Raw genomic sequence first — 22717 nt, 5'->3', positions numbered from 1 at the left:
AATGTTCCAGAAGAGCTAATCTGTTTGATGTGAGAAATCGGAAACATGGGCAGCTCTCAGGCAGTTCTAAAACCAATTAGAATCTCCCCCAGTGACTTCAGGACTATTTTCAGGACCTTCCATGCATAAAAAAGCATGAGAATGCTCAAGTCCTCCCATGGAGTGGTGTGATATTTGGATATGACCCACACACACCCTCTCATTTATATTGTAACATCTGTAGGTTATTTATAATATAAATGATACGTACTTGCTATATTGCATTAACAAAGAAAAAACAAGAAGGCTGCATATGTTCAGTAAAGATGTGACTTTTGAATACTTTTCATCCACAGTTGATTGAATCCAAATGGTACACAAAAACAAACTATAAATGAATTAATCTTAATTATGAACATTGACAGCCAAAATCATTAGACAATGTAGCCATCACCTCAGGAATATATTATAATATCACCTTAATTATTTTGCTAATGAAACCTTCTGCTGGATAGATTGAAATTTCTGGTCCTTTCTATGGATACTGGGAGGGCTTTGACAGAAAGATACTATCCCAATTTTTCCCAGAGAGCAGTAATAGTTGAGAGGATACACGGATAACTTTTATTATGATGAAGAAAATACAATGTCTTCATACAAGTAAAACTGTGAGTCATTAAAATATCCATCAACATTAAGAACAAGATAAGTATGCAAACAAGCCAATTATTGTTCTCAAGTGCAACTGGATAGAAAAGAAAACAAAAATATTGGGAAGGATGAGTTAAAAGAAAACCTTAGAAACAAAATGGCACAATTATGGTGACAAATTAACATTAACATACAAACTCCAACTACTTTCCTACACATTCAGCTAGAAAACAAAATTAATGCCACCAGACTGAAGATGGTAATCAACTGGTAAGTTATGAAGAAATAACAGCAAGAAATTGGTAGGATTTTTCTTAACAGTCCTACTGACTACACAAAATTAGATCTGAATACAGCTGACATTGTGGAGTTCCCAAACAGGAAGACCTGCTATGTGAATCCGTTGTGACCCCAGACACAGAGAATAAAAGGAAGGGAGCAGAAGAGATAATCCACATGAAAATATTAATACTAATAGGAATAAAGCTTTGGAAATCAACAGCATTGAGGCAGATTAATCAACAAAACAGAACAGCACTTCAAGAAAGTCAATTTACATGGAAGGCGACAATCTGAACAGAGTGAAGAGTCCCATTATATTACAGAAATGCTTTATTATACGCCTGGTGTACCAGTGACCACCCTCAGAGAAGAGCAACTAGGTTTAGTTATAAAGGTGAACAAATGAAAATATTGTTTAGAAAGAAACTATAAGTCAATTTATTTGTAAACTCAACATGGAGAAGACCTCCTAGAGGGCAGTCTTATGTTCTACAGAAGAAAACATGAATAAACTAGCAACATAGAGTTTTAAACTTTCTATATGTCAATAAATATGCACTCAATAAACAGCATCAGAAACAAATGCCAAATAAAAATTAAAAGAATAAAAAACTGAAATTTGTATAAAAGATAGAAATATAAAATAGAAATTACCAAAATATATTTGAAAAATTCAACCTTGCTCATGGTAAAATGAACTAAAATCAGAATATTGTTGCCTTATCATTTTTACCAGTCAGATTGGGAAGGGAAAAACTAAATATGAAAATATTTAACACCAGAAAGTTGACAGTCTGGCCCTTGAACTGTCCTCTGGGTGGGGCTATCCAGTTCACAGAGGACCATCTGGAAATATTTATCAGAAGTCTAAATGCACATAGTCTTACATCCAGTAGTTCCATTTCTAAACTGGCATTTATACCAAGATACAGTCACAAAAAAATATGGCAAAGTATGCACCAAAATGCTAACTACAGACTTGTGTATAAAAATAAAACCTGGAAATAGTGTAGCTACGTGCTCACCAGTAAAAGGCTAAGCCAACAAATTGTAAGCCACCAATGGAGTGGAACGCTAAGCAGCTAGTAAGAGGAATGAGGTAGACCTTTAGATGTCATTACGGAAAACTCTCTAGGACAAAACACTAGATGCAAAGCACCTTTAAAGCATGAGTTCAAGGAAAGCAACAACAACGTCCCCCCAAGCTCTCCTCCCTCTCTCCGTCCCCATCTTTCCTTTCTTCTTCTCTAAAACTATTCCTAGGAGGAAATGGGAGCAAGGGGGAGACAATTTTGAACCATATATATCTTCTAACTATGAGCACAGCTAGACTTTACCATTATTTTTATAATGGCAATAATTACTCAGATAGTCAAAGCAAAGGCTAGGATTCAATTTTTAACTAACAGTAAGACACAAAACCTGGTCTTTAGGTATCAGAACACACCTATTTGTTTCCAGTTACTTTAATAAAAAAACATAACGCCAGCAAAAAAAAAAAAATATTGTGCATGATTTGTTGATACTGGATGTAAAAGATGCATGCTGGGAATGACCCTGCTCTAGATAGTGAGTGCTAAAATCAATGAAGTCTCCAGATTTGTCCAAGTCACTTTATACTATGTCCTTTCTTCAGACACTCACACACACTCACACACACACACACACACACACACACACACACACACACACACATACACACACACACACGCACAGAGGTTACCACCAAGCCTTCATCTTCCTGCAGTAGAATTAGTGGCTAGGAAAAAGTGGGTTTTGTTGTTGTTGTTGTTATTGTTGTTCTAGTACTGAGAAATCTAATCTTCCTCATGATTCCATCTCTGGAGTCAGAAGATTAAATTTTTGGGGGACCTCAGAAACATGGTATAGTTTTAAGCTTCAAGAAAATGGACAACATAATTGAGCAGGGTTTTTCTTAATGAAGACTCCTCAGACCCCATTAACAAATAAGATGTGAAATGCAAACAGACCACTATGAGTTACACAGCTAGACCTTAACTCAGAAGAGAAAAACATACAAACAACACCCCCTCATCTATCTCCAGTGAATCCATGCACTGACCCTGAGTCAGCTTTGCACCTGAAGCCATGGGAAGGCAGCTCCCCAGAAGCCAAATCCTGATGTCATGAGCTCTGTATCTAAATGAGTCACCAGCAACATCACCTCGCTCCAGCTCCTGCCACACAGTAGCCCAGAGGGAAAGCCAGGAGATATATTCATTTGGTGATGTGCAGTTATACAGATGCACAAACTTCTAAGACCAGTGAAGTCTGACTTGCGAAGCAACTAAGACACTCTTTGTAGTGAGTAGCTACACTGAGTTGAAACACTGCCCTTAGAGTGACAGCAGGTAACTGCCATACCTGCCTGTGAACTGCCCCTGGGGCCTGGCTGAGAGGGAGCCCCTTAAGACTCGAGGTGCATATGTGCTTGCCCCTTCTGGATACCTCGTAGTCCTGGAATCTGGATGGGAAACCAAGACAGAGTTCTCCACTGGATGGTACCTCATCTCTCCGGGATCCTTTAACCAACCAACCCCTGTTGGCTGTAAGTTACCCCAGAAATAAACCTCTCTTGATTACCAGATAAATTATGTGGAACTGCCTCATTAATTACAGTTATAACTCTTATCATAAAAACACACATCAAATGGTTTAGCGAAGCATCATCTACTCCCTTGTTAACACTCAGAACTCTATTTGCCCTTCAGCTTGTGCACAGTAAAACAGAATCAGGTAATCCCTCAGGACATGGGCACAGCATGAAGCTTGATATCTACAGGGACCACAGCCTCCAAAAGCTTTTGGCTAGGGCTAGTCCTAGTTTAGAACCGACACAACCTGTGTGCTAATTTCATGGACAGTACAGAGCTACAGGAACCAGCTTGCTGAAAACATCATTTAAAAGGCCAACTTTCTCTGTAGTAAAAAGTTGGTCATTAATAAAGACAAAAAAAAGACAAAGAGGTAAGTTAAATCACAAAAAAAAAAACTCTGCAGAGAACTGAATTTGTGTTGCCTTCCTTTCACAAGGAAGTTGTTGAAATGGACCCAGTGAGTGCTGCTCAGCATTGGTTTCGGCCTGGGTCTGTGCATGGCACAGGCAGACAGTAAATCCTTGAGCCCATAACAAGGGGCATGCAGGCATGCAACACCAACTGGACAGGCCTCTACTGGCCAACAACAGCCACTGAGATATACCCTGCAGGGCTGTCCAGAGGGGGCAAATGACCACTTAGTAACCCTGCTGAAGACAAGAATATGCCAATGGTAATTGTGAGAAGAAAAAAGAGAAGGGTGCTGGGAATCTTTTTAGTTAAAGTAACCAGGAAACTAAGTCTCAAGACTGACAGCTATATGGACACTTCAGAGTTGTTATATGGGGCCAGGACCTCAAGTCTCACCCTCCAGATACTTTCCCTATCAGTACATTTCCTAGGTGTGATATTACGCAAAGTCTTTGGAGACAGCCTCCACAAAGTTTGGGGCTGACATGAGGATGCCAATGGTGCAGATGATGGTAAAGACCGAAAAGGCCATGAGGCACAAGCGGTCCACCACGCAAGCTGCAAACTTCCACTCACTGCAGACCACTTCACTCTCATCCTGGCAGCGGAAGCGGTTGGCAATGTAGCGGACCTCCTCCAGGATCTTGGCCAGGTCGGGATCCCCATCAGAAGGGTGTGCACCATGCAGGAGATGCTCATCGTGTGTTGGGGAGCAGGCCAAACGACCACACACCACCCCAGAGTCCGGAGTTGGGGCACAGTGCATGCCCTCCAGGCCTCGGAAGCCAATGTAGAGCAGGTTGCCATTGCTGGTGGGTGGCCCGGCACCTGCGCTCAACTCCACACTGGCCAGGCTGCAGCGGCGAGCCTTGTGCTGACAGGCTGGCCGCACCTTGTCCTCCCCGGGCCTCTTCATGCGCAGGAACCATGCACACCAGTTCAGAAGAATGATCCTGGTCTGCAAAGACAGCAACAGGATGTCAAGAGCTGCCCAGAGTTGTACAGGAGCTGAGCCTCACAGCAATGTGACCACACAATGGGAGCCTGCTTTACGGATCTTGGGGAGATTGGGCTTCTCTGTCTTCTCAGCGAATGTATACAGCAAATCAGTGAGGAAACCTTGCAAGAATGGAGTCAAATGTGAGGTGAGAATATGACCTATGTACGTTTAGCACTGTGGGAACAAACTGAAGGTCCCCTGGGATGGACATATTACACCCTCTATGGGAGGAAAAAGGCAGCTAGCTTGGTAAGAATGCCTGAGATGTGTGTAGCAGGGAAAATCATTTTCTTTCTGAACTTTCCTTTTTGACTCCCAGGGACTCTAATTCCCTGGCTCCAATACATACTAGGAGATGCCCAGAAGGTCACTACAAGCTAAGCGAGGCTCTGTAATACGTCTGTAGACACAGCGTGGACTCCCAGCTTGGAGCACCTTCAGGTTGTGACTTCAGATAACCACATCTTTTGTGAGACTCCCTATCTTTGCAAAGTGGGTTTTAAAAACTGTGTCAAAATTATCAAGAGAATCAACAAGAAACAGACATGAGGGTGACAGTCTCTAATCTGTTCCAGGAGTTGAAAGGATGTGCCTGTGCTTCCATGGATGCAAAACTGTGAAGGCAAAGGCATGCGATAATTTGTTTTAACCTCTGTAAATGGACTGCTGGGCCTCAGAGTCCTATGAAAACAACAACAACAACAACAAAAAACAGCTAAGCTATTATATGGAAGAAAGCATAGGCCCTTCTAAGCCAGCTCATTAGGCTCTGATGATGAGCAAATAAGACCAGGTTTGGGGCAGTATATGGAAAGGCAGAGACAGGTGTTAGCACATGTCTATGACCAGTCCAGGCCATGGAGGCTCTCTGACAGCAACGCCCCCTCCTGGTGTGCACATATGAGTGCACAAGTGGGTGGGTATGAGGGATGCCTTAAAAAAAAAACTTTTTTATAAATTGTTTTTAAAAGGCTGAGGTCATAGTTGGGTATTGGAGTTTATCAACCTGGCCCTTCGAGTTTTATAAATGGGCAGTGTTAGAGGTTCCGTGTTTTCAGACAGCTGGACAAAGAAGAAGATTCTTGAAGACAGTCCCAGCATTTAAACAGTGGGCCTTTTCCTAAAACAACTAGACGCACACCTCATGTTCATCTTGACTTCTGATCACAGGGGAACCTCCCATCTGTAGGGGAGGTTGTAAGTCGTGACGTGCACGTCTGTAGTGCTTGCTTTCTTGAGAGCCATTTCATGGCATCTTATCAAAAATGCAAACATGAGGTCTGTAGACAGTGAGAAGCACAAGAAATGTCGAGCTTAGGTTCCCCACAGCTGGGAAGCCTTTCCCAGCCTTATCTTCCAGTGTGGCAGACTGTATCAGGGAAAGTCTTGGCTGTAAGGACTTTTCAAAATTAGGGAAAAGCAGAGGACAGCAGCTACCTTCTCATGAGGCTGAACATCGAGCTCAGTCATCTGGAGTCAAGAAATGAGAATAAATCCCCTATTTTACAGATAACTGAGACTCAGAGAAGATACTGAATTGGCTCAAGGCCACCCCTTTACTGTGCTTAGACTGACACAAGGCTCACCCACCTAACAAAGGTGCCCCAGGGTTTTCTTCAGAACTCCTATGACTTAGCCCAACCCTCTTCCAGAAGACCCCTGAAGGCCTGTGCTAGATCTCAAAGGAGGGACAAACTCTAAGTGGATCTGAATCTGAACCCAGAGACAACTGTGCACACAAGAGCCAAGCAGGGCTGGTCACCTTTCCTGCCACAAGGGGGTCCATGCGTTCTCTGAGATGCATCTGCAACTAGTGTGATCTATGTCGCCAAGTCTATTTTGAGTTCCATGGCCTGAATCATTAGCTTTCAAGGATAACACATCTCCAAAGCTGGAATTAGCCTCTCGGTACTTATCAAACCGTGCCCATGACCTCTTCCGTTAGCCTACGGTTTTGTTGTGACTTGTGCAAATGTCACATAATACCACTGTACCCGGGAGTTATCCTCTTCACAACAGCAACAGATCATAATAAGAGTCCCTCGGAGACTGTTTATGTTTCAAAGACACAAGGAATGAATGAAAAATGTTGCATGCTTTATAAAATGAGAGAAAATACACACTTATGTTTTACTTGCAGTCATTTGGTTTTAACAACCTTTTATTCTGAGAGGCTTGTGATAGACAAATGCTCTTAATTAAGATTCTGGGAGAATAAAGTGGTACCAGTTTACTAAAAATGGTTTTGTGTCTCTGTGTGTCAGTTCCTTTATCGTCACACCAGCCAAAATACTCAAAGAAATAAGAATGAGTGTATTTTTCTTTGTGTTAGCATAAACACTAGAGGAAATACAAGGAATTTATTAAAATGGTTGTTGTGGAATATTATTTTGACTGGGCAAAGATGCGTTACATTTGTTTATGCTGCATTTGTTTAATTATGTAAAGATGTGTTGCATTTGTTTCACCTTGCCTGCCTAAGGCACCTGATTGGTCTAATAAAAAGCTGAATGGCCAATAGGTAGGTAGGAGAGGGATAGGTAGGGCTGGCAGGCAGACAGAATAAATAAGGAGAAATCTAGGCTCAAAATGAATGAGAGACGAGAGGAGAGAATGAGGGAGAAAGAGAGAAATATCCAGGGCCAGGCAGCCAGGCAGCCGCCAGACAGACAGACACAGAAGCAGCAGGAAAAGCAGGACATACGGAAAGAAAAGTAAAAAGCCCCAAGGCAAGAGGTAGAAAAAGAGAAACAGATCAATTTAAGTTAAAAAGAGCTAGCCAGAAGTGAGCCTAAGCTAGGCTGAGCATTCAGAACTAATAATAAGTCTGTGTGTCATGATTTGGGAGCTGGTTGGTGGCCTAAAAGAAAAAGCCTGATACAATGGTTGTCAGTATTGGTGGTGACAAAGGACTGGAGTGAAATGGGAGGCAAACTTTCTTTTGTATGATGTTGCTTTTAAAACAGGTAATGTGAAATGTGCTTCAAATGGATGGATAGGCAAAAAGACATATAAGTCAAACCAAGCTTAGTTTGCCCTGTAGTGTATCAGGATGCTAACAAAGAAGAGAATACAGGTGAATGTGTCTCAGCTTTGTAACAGAAGCGATGACTTCTAAAACAAGCTTCATGGACTGCAGTCAAGGCATTTGAGACATAACCATTGAAACTAAGTACATGCTCCAGCTGCTACTGTGAACTTTATCTGGGATTTATTATATGTTTAAGGGCAAGTACAGTCTGAGAGGAACTAATACTTTTACAAGGCCACTGGAAAATAAAAGTACCCTTTCCTAAGGTAGGCCACTGTAAGGCACTGCACAATGGCTGTCTTCAGAAGGCTGGATGCCATCTGTTGTGCTGGGGATGCATTTTGACATGTGGGTGATTACCAGGTTTCCTTCTGGACTTGAGCAGTACTGAATGGGTCTCCAGACAGGCTCCTTTTGGGATGGAGAGGGCTGCTCTGCTTATCCTCAGGCAGGAAGACAAGGGTATCTGCAAGGTTCACTAGTGATGTTGGGTCAGGGCAGCTCTCCTCTACCTTGGGTTTCATTCTGGAAAGGTGTAAGACAGTCTAGGCTCAGAGTGAACCTAGTCAAGGTCTCTGCATCCGCCAAGAGCAGAGCTTCAGATACTGGTCCTGAAATGCTGTGCAAGGTGAGAATCAGCAGACAATAGTGCCAGCCTGATGTCTGCAGGCACAGGGAAGTGATGATGTCACCTGGGCTGAGACCTCATCCATTGCCTTTTGCTCTCTGTCCATTACCCACTGGGAACTATTTATCTTATGTTATGGGTTTGGGGTTACACTGTAAACCTCTAGGTATTGATTGGATAGAACCTTGGCCCTTTGCAACGCTGGTTCCTGCCCCTATTAATTCTAGTAAGCACACATTGAAAAACCTTTAGGAAAACAAAACTTGAATGTGCATTGAACAAGTACAGATATTTCTCTTTTATCATTCTCTAAACCATGCTGCATAAGAACTACAGCTATGGCATTTACATATCAGTAGGTCTGTAAGTCATCTGGAGATGGTCAGCAGTACCCTGGAAGGTGTGTACAGGTTCTGTGCAAGTGCAACACCATTTCTACAAGGGGCTTGGGCACTTTCAGATGTCCCTGTTGTCAAGGGTTCTGGAACCAGGTGCCCTGCAGATACCGAGAAACACTCATGCCGGTTCTCATTCTTTTCACTGCTCAGTCTGCTGGGAAGCTCCAGCCATGTTGCTTCGTGGCCACTCTCCTAGTTCTTCCAACTGCTACCCAGTACTCCTCTGTGGACATATGGGAGGGGAGCTTTTAAAGCACAATGCTAGCAGGACCCACAAGCAGCCAATGTGGAGTCCCGATCTGGGATGTCAGTACAAAACACTGCCACCTCCACTGCACCATCCTCAAAGATACAGAGGAGTGAAATCTCTTTAAGGGCGCCGGACAATAGAAAACCGAGAGAGGATCCCCTTTCAGGGAGAGCTGTGACTGTACAGGGGCACAGGACGTACCCACTTGGGCATTTTGCCGCCATCAGGGTCATGATGGTGATATCGCAGCACGATCACTGTCACCACCACAGACAGGCCCACGATGATCATGGTGCTGGCGAAGTACTGTGCTGTAGAGAGAACAGAGGCAGCGTGAAACCTGGGGCCCCAGCAGCATCTACTGGGGTGATGCTCTCCTATCAGGGCCTCCTGTGTGGTCATACTGAAAAAGAGGCTGTAGCCTAATATCCACACTTCTGGTGGAAAAGGGACAGCCGAGACCTCAAAGACTTCACTCCCTACCACAAAACAGAAGTGACTCTCCCACTGAAGCCAAACAGTCTCTGATGGCGTACAGTTCCCATCCCCATGACACACTGGACTAGGAACGGAGCCCCGGCTTCAGCAGTGAGAATTGGAAACTAACCTGGTCACAGCATTCTTCACACGACCTCTTTTGTTTCCATCTTGGAAACTATGAAAATATGGGGTCTTCCTAATTCTGTCACTTATCCCTGCTCAGAAACACCTAACCTAGACAAAACAACTGTTCCACTTCCATTTCTCTAGACACTTATTTAATAAATAGACACTGAATGATCTCAGTATATTCATGAGGAGCTAAGAATTAAAATATGTGCTTTAGTCAAAAACAAAATAATCCAAGTAAAATAATGAATGTCAGATTATAAAGTCTTGGGCTCTAGAGCAGAAAGTATGAGTGGTTGGAATACAGGAGGAAGGGACATTCCAGCACACACATGCCACTCACTCCCACCCCAGATGGGTCATGCTATGTTCCTCTGGCTAGTCTTGAACTCCTGAATTCTGTAATCCTTCTGCCTCAGCATCACAAATGTTGAGACTACAGGTACGTATCACCACACATGGCCTTTCTTCAGTTTAAAGGCAAGCCACAAATTTGGACATTTTTTCCTCCTGCTTGGGCCTAGGTATTGGCGATGGTGTTTTCCAATAGTTACAGCAAGTCATGTCTCCACAGCAGAGGACAGAGGGGCAGAATAAATCTCTAGGACCTCCTCCATTCACCTGCTGGGAAGTCCTAGGCACGCTTGAGTCCTTGCCTTACCTATCAAGGGCACAGAATCAGATGTTGCAGGCATGATCTCAGCCACAAGCAGCATGAAGACAGTCAGGGAAAGCAAGACAGTTATTCCTGAAACAAAAACATGAGGAGTTCCTTAAGCAGAACAGACAACAAGGCTGAAACTACACCCCACAGGAGCTCAAAACAGTAGTGTCAATCAGTAGGCTGCTGGGGCTACACCCTGAGTCCCGTGCTTTCTGTACATATAGCCATATGCATTTTCCTGGGTATAGTTCCCGTCACCTGCCAGAGTCCAAAGGACCCTCTAACGGAGACAAGTTTAGGAACCACAATTTGAGAGCGTCAACCAGCATGATTACTTCTCAGGGTCTTTACTGCATTAGTACTAAGAAGCAGTTTTACACAGCAGGATCAGGAAACCATGTGGCCAGAAGACTCGGTTTCATTCAGGTCTTGACTTTGCAGCTTAATTGGCTGTGTGACCTTGGGTAAGCTATTTAATATTCTAAGCCTTATGCCAAGAAGATAGAAGGCTTGTGAAAGCTTTCTTCAACACACTAGATATGTGTTTATTTAGTAATTTTGTGATATAAGCAGCCCATTTTACCCCCACTTTTTATATCTTCACAGGGGAAGCAATTACAAGGAATTCCATCCCTATTGTAATGTGTACGATAATTTACAAATGCAAGCTGATATTAAGCTAATGTTTCTCCCATCTATAGTGGAGGCTGGCCACTGAGGAGCAAAGTGGGTGGCAGTGAGCAAGAAAAGAAACATAGCCCATCAGGATAGAACTGATCTGGTTCCAAGCTGTATTCTGTCTTCTTCACAAGATCATGGAATCCCTGGACCCTGCCAATGCTCGAGAAGTCTCTGTCTCCCGAAGAGACAGAAGAAGAGAAGAAACCAGGAGTTTCTGATGTGGTGAGTCTGATCCTGGCACAGGGGTACATGTATGGTAGGTCACAAGGAACTCCTGCATGGTCGACAGTGTCCTGCAGAGCTTGCCTCAGGGAAGGACTTGGACACTTACCAAGGGAGATTTTCTCCCCAGAGTCTGCAGGGAGCAAGAATACCAGCAGAGCTAGGGCCGAGATGAGCACACAGGGGATGAGCAGGTTGAGACCATAGTAGAGCGTCCTGCGGCGCATGGTTACTGTGTAGGTGACATCTGGGTATGGCTCTTTGCAGCATTCATAGAACTTCTCATTCCTCTTGCCAGGGATTCCTGCATGGGGGGAGGGGGCAGAAGGAGGAGGAGGGTCATCAGAAGACAAAATTGCCTTTTGTTGCTAAGTGTATATGACACAGGAGCACAGCCCTAAAAGTGGGTGATGGGTGTTTGAACAAAGCTTTACAGGTATCCTATAGCTGTTTAAAGGTATCTCAGTGATATTCAAGCAAACTGGTAGATATTCTTTTGATGCATTAGAAGTACTTATACATGGTCAATTTTACAGAATTACAAACGTAATTACAAACAAGTGCCACATAATGGTGTTTCTGTCAAAGATGGAGGAAATGTATAATGGTGAGTCAATAACATTGTATCACTTACGGATTCTGTAGCTGGCTTACTTTGTATAGTGTAAGTGCATTCTATGATGTTCATATAATAAAAATGCATAATGACACTTTTCCAAATGTATAGTAAGTGACTCATAATTGGTTTGGATTTAAAATGATACAATATAGGTTAAAAAAAAAAAGTCAAAATGGCTAGCTACACAGAGGAAAAAAATCAAACTATTTTTCTAAGACTTAGAGGTTTGCCGACAGGGCATAAAATTGCTATGCAGGTATCATGTCAGGAAGTGTGTGTGCTAGAAGGAACAGTTTTTCACAATCTCACATTACCTTTAGAAGATTAAGAATGCGAGAGTGACCAGTTTGCTCCCTGACAGGCCAATAGACTTAGGAATTTACAACCACCCTGGTTTACACCTTTTTCAAACTACCTGAATCACATTGTGTATCCTTGCACCCCATTCAAAACTGTCATATGCACTTTTTGATTTAAAATCCAAAGCCCACCCCCTCTCAGCAGAGTACTGACTTGATGTCTAGATGAACTGTGTCTCCCAAAGTGAAATATTGCTCTGTGCCCAAACACTGCTGTAGTACTTCTGGCTGAACCCCACTTGCGATTTTCTTCATTTACACCATCAACTGCCATGTGCAGTTCAACCATGCTATAGGGTTCGAATGGATCCCACAAACTCTCCACTAGCACTGCTGGTTTAACGGGCCCTGCCACGGCTGTTTGCTGCACCCACTAATTGATTTCTGCTTCTCGTTCTGAGCTCTCAGGACATGATGGAAAAGGCTGTCGAGTGTAGTCAATGAAAGGAACAGTAGAAAAATCCCCACGTTTTTCAGCTCACACAGGTAGACGGCACCTCTTTTCTGGGACACAAGGTCTGTGTCTTTTGCTGGCCTTACCCATGAGATCCCATTCTCCATTGGGGATGTAGCTGCTGATATCTGCCTCCTGCATCTGCAGGTCCAGGGACCACCCTCCATAGGACCAGGACCCAAACTTCAGCTTGCACTGCTGTACATCAAAAGGGAACCAGCGCACATCAATGTAGCAGGAGCTCTTGAATATGCCTAGGGGAGCATGGGAAACGATCAGAAGACTGAAGTGGAGCTATTGCACCAGGCTCAGAACACACAGCAGTTCCTACAGGCTGCCCCCCTCCACATGCGCACCCTGAAATCTTCCTAGACCTATTCGGAACAAACCGAGGTGCTTCCCTGGCCCCCCCGCCCGCCATTTTTCCTTTTGCAAAAACTCCTAGAGAAGCACAGCCAAAGCATCATCGCCTTTTCAAGTTAAAACATAACTACAGCCTCCGTTATGGAAGGCTTTTCCCAGGAAACTTTGTACAAATAATTAATTATATACTTATTTGCCGGGAATACATTCAGACCCTAAGCAATATGAGAAAAAGAAAGGATGTAGGAAATCTCAGAGAAGCTGATAAAAATGATGAAGGAGTCAGAGAATTGGAAAGGGGCAGGGAGAGGCTGGTTTTGTTTGTTTGTTTGTTTGTTTGTTTGTAACAAATTGAGAAAACATCTAGTTATATGAAAATATATGTAGAGTGTAATTCTAACTTGTTCAGTTTCCACAGCAAAGATGGAATAACATGCAAAAGTAAAAAGACAGAGTTTGGATACAAAGGAACATTCCACTGAACGATGGTGGAATTCCCAGAAATGGATTTCCCAGAAGGCCATGGTGAGGAGACACATACATCCACTCCAGACTTCTGTGGCCTGTGCTCTTGCCTGCCCACAGGAGCCTAGAGTGTCCTGGAAGGCAATAATGGCTGAAGTGCTCCAGTGCTAGCGGAGCAAGGGCAACACATCTCACATTTCTTCTTCTGAATTAAAGACTAAACGGAGGAAGGAATTGAAGCGCTTTACACAGGCACACTCCACTGCACATCCATGCTGAGAAAACATAATAAACTGTCCCTTAGAAGTCCTTTAAATGTGACTTACAATCCCAGATACTTGGGGAGATGAGGATGACAAATTCAAGGCTATCCTAGGCAACTTAGTGATATCCTATCTCAAAATAAAAAGGTAGAAAGGCAGCCAGGGATACAGCTCAGCAGTGGAGTACCTACTTAGTATGTATGAGACTCGAAATCCAACAGCAATACTGTACTGTGTATCTGTGTATGTATATATAGTCATACACACACACACACACACACACACACACACACACACACACACACACTCACTCACACACAGGACTTATAAAATTACTTCAGCTGCCCACAGGAGCCTGAAAGTCACCACTGGCATCCTCTTACCATTAGTGGACTAAATTTCACCTAATCCAACTACAGTGTATTTGATTCCATTTCTATGACAGGACCCAAGGAGGAGACAGAAAGGATTCAAAGGTTGTCTGAGGCTTGCAGCAAGATCAGTTAACTGCCAACAGCCAAGGGATGATTGGGGACATTCTAAAACTCAATTGTAGTGATCTTCTGAGAATTTACTAAAACTCAAGGAGTCAGACACTGTAAATGTATAATATGCAAATTCTACTTTGATCTGCCTGTTAAAAATAAATACATGAAGCTGGTGGAGAGATGGTTCAGTGGCTAAGAACACAGGCTGCTTTTCCAAAGGACCCAGGTTTGATTCCCAGCACTCACATGGTGGCTCACAACTACCCATTACTTCATTGAGAGTGTGCTGGAAGGCATCACCCAGCCCCCTCTGCAAGGGGCCTGCAGTGTGGAGGAAGGGCTGGAGTCTGCAAGCAGATGATTTAAGACAGAAAGTCAGAGAAGCAACACTTCTTTAATCAATATAAACATCAGTGAGAGGGATATGTCTCTGCTAGATTCAATCACTTATTCATTCATGTATTGACACCCAGCCACCTGCAGTTGAGGAGTGATGGATTGCAAGGTGAGCAAACAGAGATTCTGTCTACAGAATTGTTATCATCCGCTAACAGGAAGAGCGTTGTAAACAATAGGCAAAGCCAGCATCGCCATGTGCTGTGAGATAAGGGCGGGCTGAACGCTAGAGAAGGGTGGTGCGTGTGTGTGTGAGCACGTGCGTGCGTGCGTGCGTGCATGTGCGCGTGTGCGTGCGTGCGTGTGTGTGTGTGTGTGTGTGCGCGCGCGCATGTGCGTGCGTGCGTGCGTGTGTGTGTGTGTGTGTGTGTGTATGTGTGTGTGTGTGTGCATGTGTGTGTGTGTGTGTGTGTGTGTATGTGTGTGTGTTATGAGAAGTTGGATATTCAAAGGCTGCGTATGTTGGGAGTGTGTTAGTGTGTTCTGAGTGTAGTGGCAACAGTGTGGCAGTGGCAGTGAGGAAGGTATGATTCTTGAAAATATGTTAATAAATCTTCTGAATGATAAAGTGAAAAGAATTAATACCCATATCCTAAAACACACCTTGAATGTGTCTCAAGGGCATGAAGCTGCAGTTTCCCAGGCTGTGTGGATTGCTCAATGAGCTGCCTGGGATCCTGTGACTCCCACAGTAATGACAGGCAGGGAAACAGATCAACCCCATGAAGCCATTTACCACCAGGAGGTTAAGAAGAAGAGAAGTTGGGGAACAAGCCACCAGAAGGTGCTCCCTTGAAGCTGGGTCTTGCATCTACCTTGTGAGCAATCTTGAGTTCCTGAACACAGAATGCCCACTACCTTCCCAGCACCGCAGTACCTGTCAGCTTACTGTGCCAACTGGGAAGAGATGAAGAGAAAAGGCCTGCCTATCGTGTTTATGGGCAGAAAGAAGAGCTGAAAATTACTCCACAAAGACTAGACTGTGAGTTAATTTTAATAAGAACATAAGACAGACCCTGGCAAAGACCCTCTGAATGTGATCTCAACATCAGAGATGACACCAGAGTGAGCTGAAGAGACGTGTGAGAGTTCTGATGGGAAGGGCAGGATGGGAAGAGACAACATGGATTCAGTCCTCCCTCAGGAGGGCAGTCCTTGAGACACTAATCCTCCCCTCAGGAGGGCAGTCCTTGGGATACCTGTCCTCCCTCAAGAGGGCAGTCCTTGGGACACCAGTTCCTCCTCAGGAGGGCAGTCCTTGGGACTGATACATATACTTGCTTAAATTTTCTCACTGGATGGAGACCAAGGAAGAAGATCTTACCTGGAGGAAGATACTGGCAATGCCCAGATGCATTCACCAAGACGTTGGTGTGGAATGTGGCATCAAACCGTTCATCAGCACTAGAAACAGGAAAAGGATTCATAAGCCAGAACCTCCAGGCAGTGGGTTTCTTACTATCCTTAGATTTGTTGTGCTTATGAGTCACAGAGTGGCAGCTTTTTGAAGGGTTTCTCTTATAACTGGACAATCTCACACTTGCCTGGGAGAGCCATTTCCTACAAATTGTGATGTCCTGGTTTTCTTTCTGTTGTTGTGATTAAAGCAACTTAGAAAACACAGGCTCACAATTCTAGGTTACAGGAAAGCTAAGGCAATAACTTGAAGCATCGCATGCAGAGTCAAGAGCAGGGAGAATAAACAAATAGACCCCCATTTTCTTTCTCTCCCAGCTACCTTTTTCCTCTGTCACCCTGCTCAGGACTCCCTGCCATTGTATAACATTATTCCTGAGGAGACATAAACTAATACCTACTCATCCCAGATAAGGGACCAAGGACAGACCAAAGTAAGGATACCACCAAAGTCCAACTTTATCGGGGGCTAATTACAGGAATATAAGTCAGGGGTTACTTACAGGGGCAGAAATGACTCAAAATATTGCATCATCAAAGTCTACCCCAGAGGGGTGAGAGTTCAGAAAAGTTAGAAACATGGCATATACTACATCATCTACAGTGAGCTGAAGAGTTTAAATAGTATCCTTTCCCGCTAGCACAGTGAGGCTAGCTTCCAAGGCTCTTCCAGGCTTCCTTGCTAGTCTTTGCTCTTCCAGGCAGCCCAGATTATCTCTGCTTCTTCTAGGTAGCTTGGCCGGTCTCTGTTTCTTCCAGGCAGTTCTGCTGATCTAAGCCTCTTCCAGGCAGCCCAGGTTGTCTGAGAGTGCCTCTCGGCAGTCCTTACTGCTTATATATACTTGGAGGAGAAAGGATCTAGTATACTAAGTCAGTTTTAGGGACTTCCTAAAGCCCTTGAATCTCTTTCCTGAGCTTACCAGATTCCATGCAGGATGGAATGTTGTGTATTAGAACATCTCGTGTCTCAGTGAGCGTCCCTCTAAGACACAGGGTTTTATTTCTGAAGAGACTGCTATACAATACCTGCCTAGGGAATGGTACTGCCTGTGGTGGGCTGAGTCTTCCTAAATCAATTAGCAATCAAGACACCCCTCTCCCATGCACACCAACATGGCCATGGGCCAACATGATCTATACAATTCCTTGAAAGGTGAGTCTAGGTTATGTCAAGTTGACAAGTGACTAATGAGTACAGATGTTTTCTATCATGTGTCCAATACAAAGCTCCTATCAAACATGAAACCTAAAGGCAAGAGATGAGAAGTGTGACATACCCACAGGAGACCTGGTGAAGCAGGGAATTCACCTGTGACCAAAACTCTAGTTCCAATCTCTGGAATGGGGCTCACACTTGATTAGTGTTAACAGATGTTGTTTGAATGACTAAAAGCACAGGTGCAGGGTCTGGGTACCAGCAGGGCCCCAGAGATTCCAGACAACAATGATGATAAGGTTGTGGACAGCAAATTAAGTGTTTTACATGAATGCACCCCAGCTTTATCCCCTTTGTTTAAACTTCCTACAGAAAGAAGTTATGACTGGAATAAAGGAAACACAAGCACACCAGAAAGACAAAGCAACTGTTAAAACTAACAGCTTGAGCTAACCATCTCTTACATTTTCTACATTCTGATGTTCTGAGATCTCAGACCTCAAGGGCCCTGCTGGGGCTTCCCTCTTGGGATCAGGCAGTTCCTAGAGAGAGACCAAGTGTACCAATTTCTTTACTGTTGCTATGATAAACACTACAACTAGCAGTAGCACAGGGAGGAAAGGGTTTCTTTGGTTTGTAGGATACAGTCTATCAATAAGGGAAGCCAAAGCAGGAATCTAGAGGCAGAGATTGTAGGAGAGGCTTACTCCCTTGACCTTCTCTGCTTGCTTTCTTATACAAATACCTGCCCAAGAGTAGTGAATTTGTCACTATTGTTGTGTTGAAATACCATGACCAAAAGCAACTTGAGGAAGAAAGGGTTAATTTCACTCATAGTTCCATGTAACAGCTCATCATCAGAAGTAGTGAGGGAAGGAACTCATGCAGGGCAGGAACCTGGAGGCAGGAACTGATTTAGATGCCATAAAGGAATGCTGCTTACTGGCTTGCTTCCCCTGGCATGCTCAGCCTGCTTTCATATGGGTCCCTTAACCACCAGCACAATAATGGCTCCACCCACAATGGGCTGGGCCCTCCCCCATCAGTCACTAATTAAGAAAATGCCCTATAGGCTTGCCTACAACCTGTTCTTATGGAGACATTTGCTAAATCAAGGCTTCCTCTTCTCTGATGATTATCTGTGTCTAGTTGACATAAGACTAGCCAGTACAGGTAGCATAGTCCATAGTGGGCTGGGGCCTCACACGTCAATCAATATCCAAGAAAATATCACATAGATAGATCTATAGGCCAACCTGATGGGGTTAATTCCTCAACTGAGGTTCTTTCCTTCTTCCAGGCAATTCTACATTGTGTCAAGGTGACAAAAAGTAGCCAGCACACCACGCTTCAAGAGTCTCTTTTAAATTTAAATGGACCAAACTGAAGCCACACTCCTACCATCTACTCTATAGGCCTCTCATACTCAGGGCCCTCACCCCAACGCTGCCAAGTGGAAACTGTCTCTTAGCACCAGAGCCTGCTTCATTACTTATGCTAGCCAATGGTAAACCCATCTGCCTTTCAGGATGATCAACCCAAGGAAACCAAAGCAAACACCACTGCCAACTTCCTTCGTCTTCTGCACTTTCTGCCTCACATCCAACCCAGAGCTTTGCCATGTTCCCCTCCCAGGGTGCTTTACATCTTGCTTTGGGAACTCCTTGGAAAAACACAAAACAAAACAGAACAAAACTTGCTTCATGATAGTCATGTTCTTGTTCCCACATCAGACCGTACTGGATTAAAGTCAATTCTATGTATCCTTAAAACACCACCCTTTATGTAAATAAACTGCCCCAAGTAAACACCTGCAGGTACGGGAGATAGTTCAATGGGGTCACAGGAACCCAGCACTCTAAACAAAAAGCCAGGCACAGCTGTTCACATCTCTAACTACAGCACTGTTGGGCAGAGCCAGGTGGCTCCCCAAGCTCTGTAGCCAGCCTAGGCAAAACGGTGAGCTTCCAGTTCAGTGAGAGAACCTGTCACAGGCAAAAAGGTGAAGGATAGCAGAGGAAGACGACACTGGATATTCTACCTGGCCTGTGCACATGTGCATGTGCGTGTGCGTGTGCGTGTGCGTGTGTGTGTGTGTGTGTGTCTCTCTCTCACACACACACCCCTCTAAATAAATAGAAAACCCAGGCATCCAGTCACCTCGCTAGCCACAGAGTTCCTCTCACTTTGACAACCAAGGGCCCACCTAGGGCTGCCCATGTGAACAGCTCCTCAGGCAGTCTGTTCTGCGTCCAGGGTCCCTCAGATGAAAACTCAAGAGTCACGAGGCACCAATGATCCATCTTCCCTGGGAACCACACAATCATGGGTCAATATTTTAAAACAATTAAAAACAAATGTAAACGATGGAAAATTACTTCCTAAAAAGAGGAGTATCCTCCCCAAATTCAAGAATATATTACAATTAGGAAAACAAAGAGCAACATAGAGATTAGAGCTGTGCTTGATGCAATAAGTTCCAACAAACAGTGGGCGGTTCCACTGGTAAGCGTCAGGGAGGACGGCAGAACAGAAATGATGCACGCCCCAAAGGACAAGCCAGTGGAGCCCACATCACTGACAGGAGCTCCACTGGAAGACAGCAGCCGGAATGGGAGGGAGGGGACCGCCGAGAAGAAAGGACACAAAGGAATCCTCTAAGCAGAAGGAAACCGTTCATGTGTGAAGGCAGAGAGACGTCTTTACAAGAACATGAAGGCTGCAGAGAGCTAGAGTCCCACACACCTGTCCTTGGGCAGCGTTAGAAAATATTAGGGTAAAAAGAGAGAGGGGGGAGAGAAAGACAGAGAAAGAGATAGAGAGAGGGGAAGAGTGAGGGAAGAAGGGAGAGAGAGAGGGGGAGAGGGGGAGAGGGGGAGAGGGGGAGAGGGGGAGAGAGGGAGAGAGGGAGGGAGGGAGACAGACAGACAGGCAGAGAAAATGAGACAGAGAGAGAGAGAGAGAGAGAGAGAGAGAGAGGGGAAGGGAGAGAGAAGAAGGGGGAGAGGAGAGACAGGAGAGAGGAGAGGGGGGAGAGGGGAGAGGGAAGAGGGAAGAGGGGAAAGGGGAGAGGGGAGAGGAGGGAGAGGAGACAGAGCGGAGAGAGGAGAGAGAGAGGAGAGAGAGGGGAGAGAGGGGAGAGAGGGGAGAGAGGGGAGAGAGGAGAGAGGAGAGAGGAGAGAGAGGAGAGAGAGAGAAAGGGGAGGGGGGAGGGGGAGAGAGAGAGAGGGAGGGAGGGAGAGAGAGAGAGAGAGAGAGAGAGAGAGAGAGAGAGAGAGAGAGAGAGAGAGAGAGAGTTATACACTCAACTGGGAAGGGAGAACAGGGCCACTATGATGTGTGATGCAGACTGCTAGGACCTGGGGCTAAACTGGAGAGAGCCACTCTTGGACTGGCATGAGATGGGAATGAGACAGAACAAAGTGTTTTGGAACACAGACTTTTGATTTTATTTCATTTTGTTTGACGGCAGTGTTTTGCTGTGTAGTCTAGCCTAGCCACAAACTCGGAATCCTCCTGCCTCAGTCGTCTCACAAGTGCAGAGACTGCAGCTGTGCACCACACCTGGCCAACATCATGGATCTCATTAGAGGCACATTTTTAAAAACCTCCTAAGAGGCAGTTCCGTTCCTGCCACGCCCACTCTTCTCTGTGCAGTGTGCTCAGAGAACCTCTTATTCTTCCTTCATTTTTCAATCTTACAGCAAGGGGGGAAGAAAGGACAGAAACTCAAAGGGAAAATGTTCAAGGATGTCAGGATACAGATACAAAACAAAACTATGATGAAGTTTAAAGGGAGGGAGGGAAGCAATTCATCGTGGACGGATGGGACAGTAACAAACACATCTACCGCCTCACACCCAACTCCACAGGGAGACAAAGGGGAAAAACACTTGGCTACATCTTCACATGACTGTCACTGAGCCATATTATAGTGACTGGAGGCGACTCGCTGACGTCACGGCTTCCACTCCGACCCAGGGCAGTACTGTGACTTTCCAACTGGTTCTCTGGAACCCTGAGATGCTGGGGAGGCAATCCAGAATCTCAAGAAACGGCTTATTTTCTTTTTACTGTCTATGAAAATGGATAAAAATCAGCCCACACTCAAATGACAGGATCTGAAGTCTCAGCACTTCAAAGACAACCAGTGCGCTCATGTGGTTCCTTTTCCTCCTTTCCAAGGGAAAAATGTAACAGGATTTTTTTCTTCCCCTGAATGCACACATGTTTGAACCTCTTACACAAGTCATCACATAAGACTTCAGCTCGGCATTGCCCTTTTAAGAAGTACACGTTTGTACTTACAATTTCTCACAAGGAACCCGTGTCCCTACCAACGCTGGTGATCCACATCCTCCACAGAAAGTGTCAGATGAGTACTGAAGCCTAGTATTTTTATATTAAGTTTGGCGTTTTCCTTCTGATTGATTTTTTATATTTATAATAAATACCACCATGGGCATCTGTAACATCCATGATTCAATTATGAAAAAAAAAAAAAAAAAAAAACAAACAGTCCCTAAAAGCTTTTCCGTCAAGTATTTTGATCAATCTGACTGAAGAGTTCTCAAGACCACAAGAGAAATGGGCTACACACAAGATAAAACGCTGTTGCCATTAGCAACAGCAAACCTGGATGACTAGGTGACTTGTGAATGTGGTTCATCCAAACAGGCATCAAGATGGACTGGACTGTAACACTGCAGCTGCTATCCAAACAGACCCTTGTGTTCAGGACAGCCGTTTCATGGTTCTGTTCCACAGACAAATTGATTTCATCAATATATAATACAAAAGTAAACCTGTGCAATAGATTTGTGCTAATACCACTTATCTGTTCTGACCATTAAGGCTAGATAAAAGACAGATTTGGAAAAAAAAAAAAAAAGGGCCTGTTGCAACGCACTGAGTTTAAAAAATAGCTCTCCCCCAGAAAGCCGAGTATCCAAAGCCCGTCACAGACCTCGGTGGCTCTGAATCTGTACAGGTGACCACGTGGCCCAGCTCTGTGCCAGCAGAGCTGCCTTACAGACACCAGAACACAGCAACTGATGTGCAGGAATCTTCAGCCTCAAAGCTATGAATACTGTCAATACTGCGGCCAGGGCAGGATAGTCTCCAGAGTTCCACTTCACTCTTTCCTCTGCTTTTGTGTGTATCTGAGGTTTGTGTATAGTTTGGAAATGGTATAATCTACCTTTTCTTCCTCAATGACTGGAAGACAAAATGCATGTGCACAATTCTTGAGGACATCAGATTTGGCCCTCTAGTCCCATCAAGAGCCGTTTTTCCAGGCTGCCTCAACTCTCCA

The 22717-nt window shown here is 44.5% G+C and overlaps 1 protein-coding gene across 1 annotated transcript in view; it reads right to left on the bottom strand.

Annotated features, from left to right (window-relative positions):
• Nucleotides 1-3891: 3891 nt before the first annotated feature.
• Chrna7 (cholinergic receptor nicotinic alpha 7 subunit) overlaps nucleotides 3892-22717 on the bottom strand; it is a 123398-nt gene continuing 104572 nt past the window's right edge. Inside the window, exons 5-10 of the mRNA XM_059273508.1 lie at nucleotides 16156-16235; nucleotides 12943-13110; nucleotides 11534-11728; nucleotides 10519-10605; nucleotides 9450-9559; nucleotides 3892-4899 (exon numbers count right to left, since the gene is read on the bottom strand). Coding sequence (XP_059129491.1) covers nucleotides 4381-4899; nucleotides 9450-9559; nucleotides 10519-10605; nucleotides 11534-11728; nucleotides 12943-13110; nucleotides 16156-16235 — 1159 coding nt within the window. The 3' untranslated portion in view covers nucleotides 3892-4380. The remainder of the gene's footprint in view (nucleotides 4900-9449; nucleotides 9560-10518; nucleotides 10606-11533; nucleotides 11729-12942; nucleotides 13111-16155; nucleotides 16236-22717) is intronic.

This window comes from Peromyscus eremicus, chromosome 1 (genome assembly GCF_949786415.1).
Source record: "Peromyscus eremicus chromosome 1, PerEre_H2_v1, whole genome shotgun sequence".
In the NCBI taxonomy this organism is placed as follows: Eukaryota; Metazoa; Chordata; class Mammalia; order Rodentia; family Cricetidae; genus Peromyscus; species Peromyscus eremicus.
The sequence above is the reverse complement of the archived record's forward strand: the minus strand, read 5'-3'. Positions and strand labels throughout refer to the sequence as shown.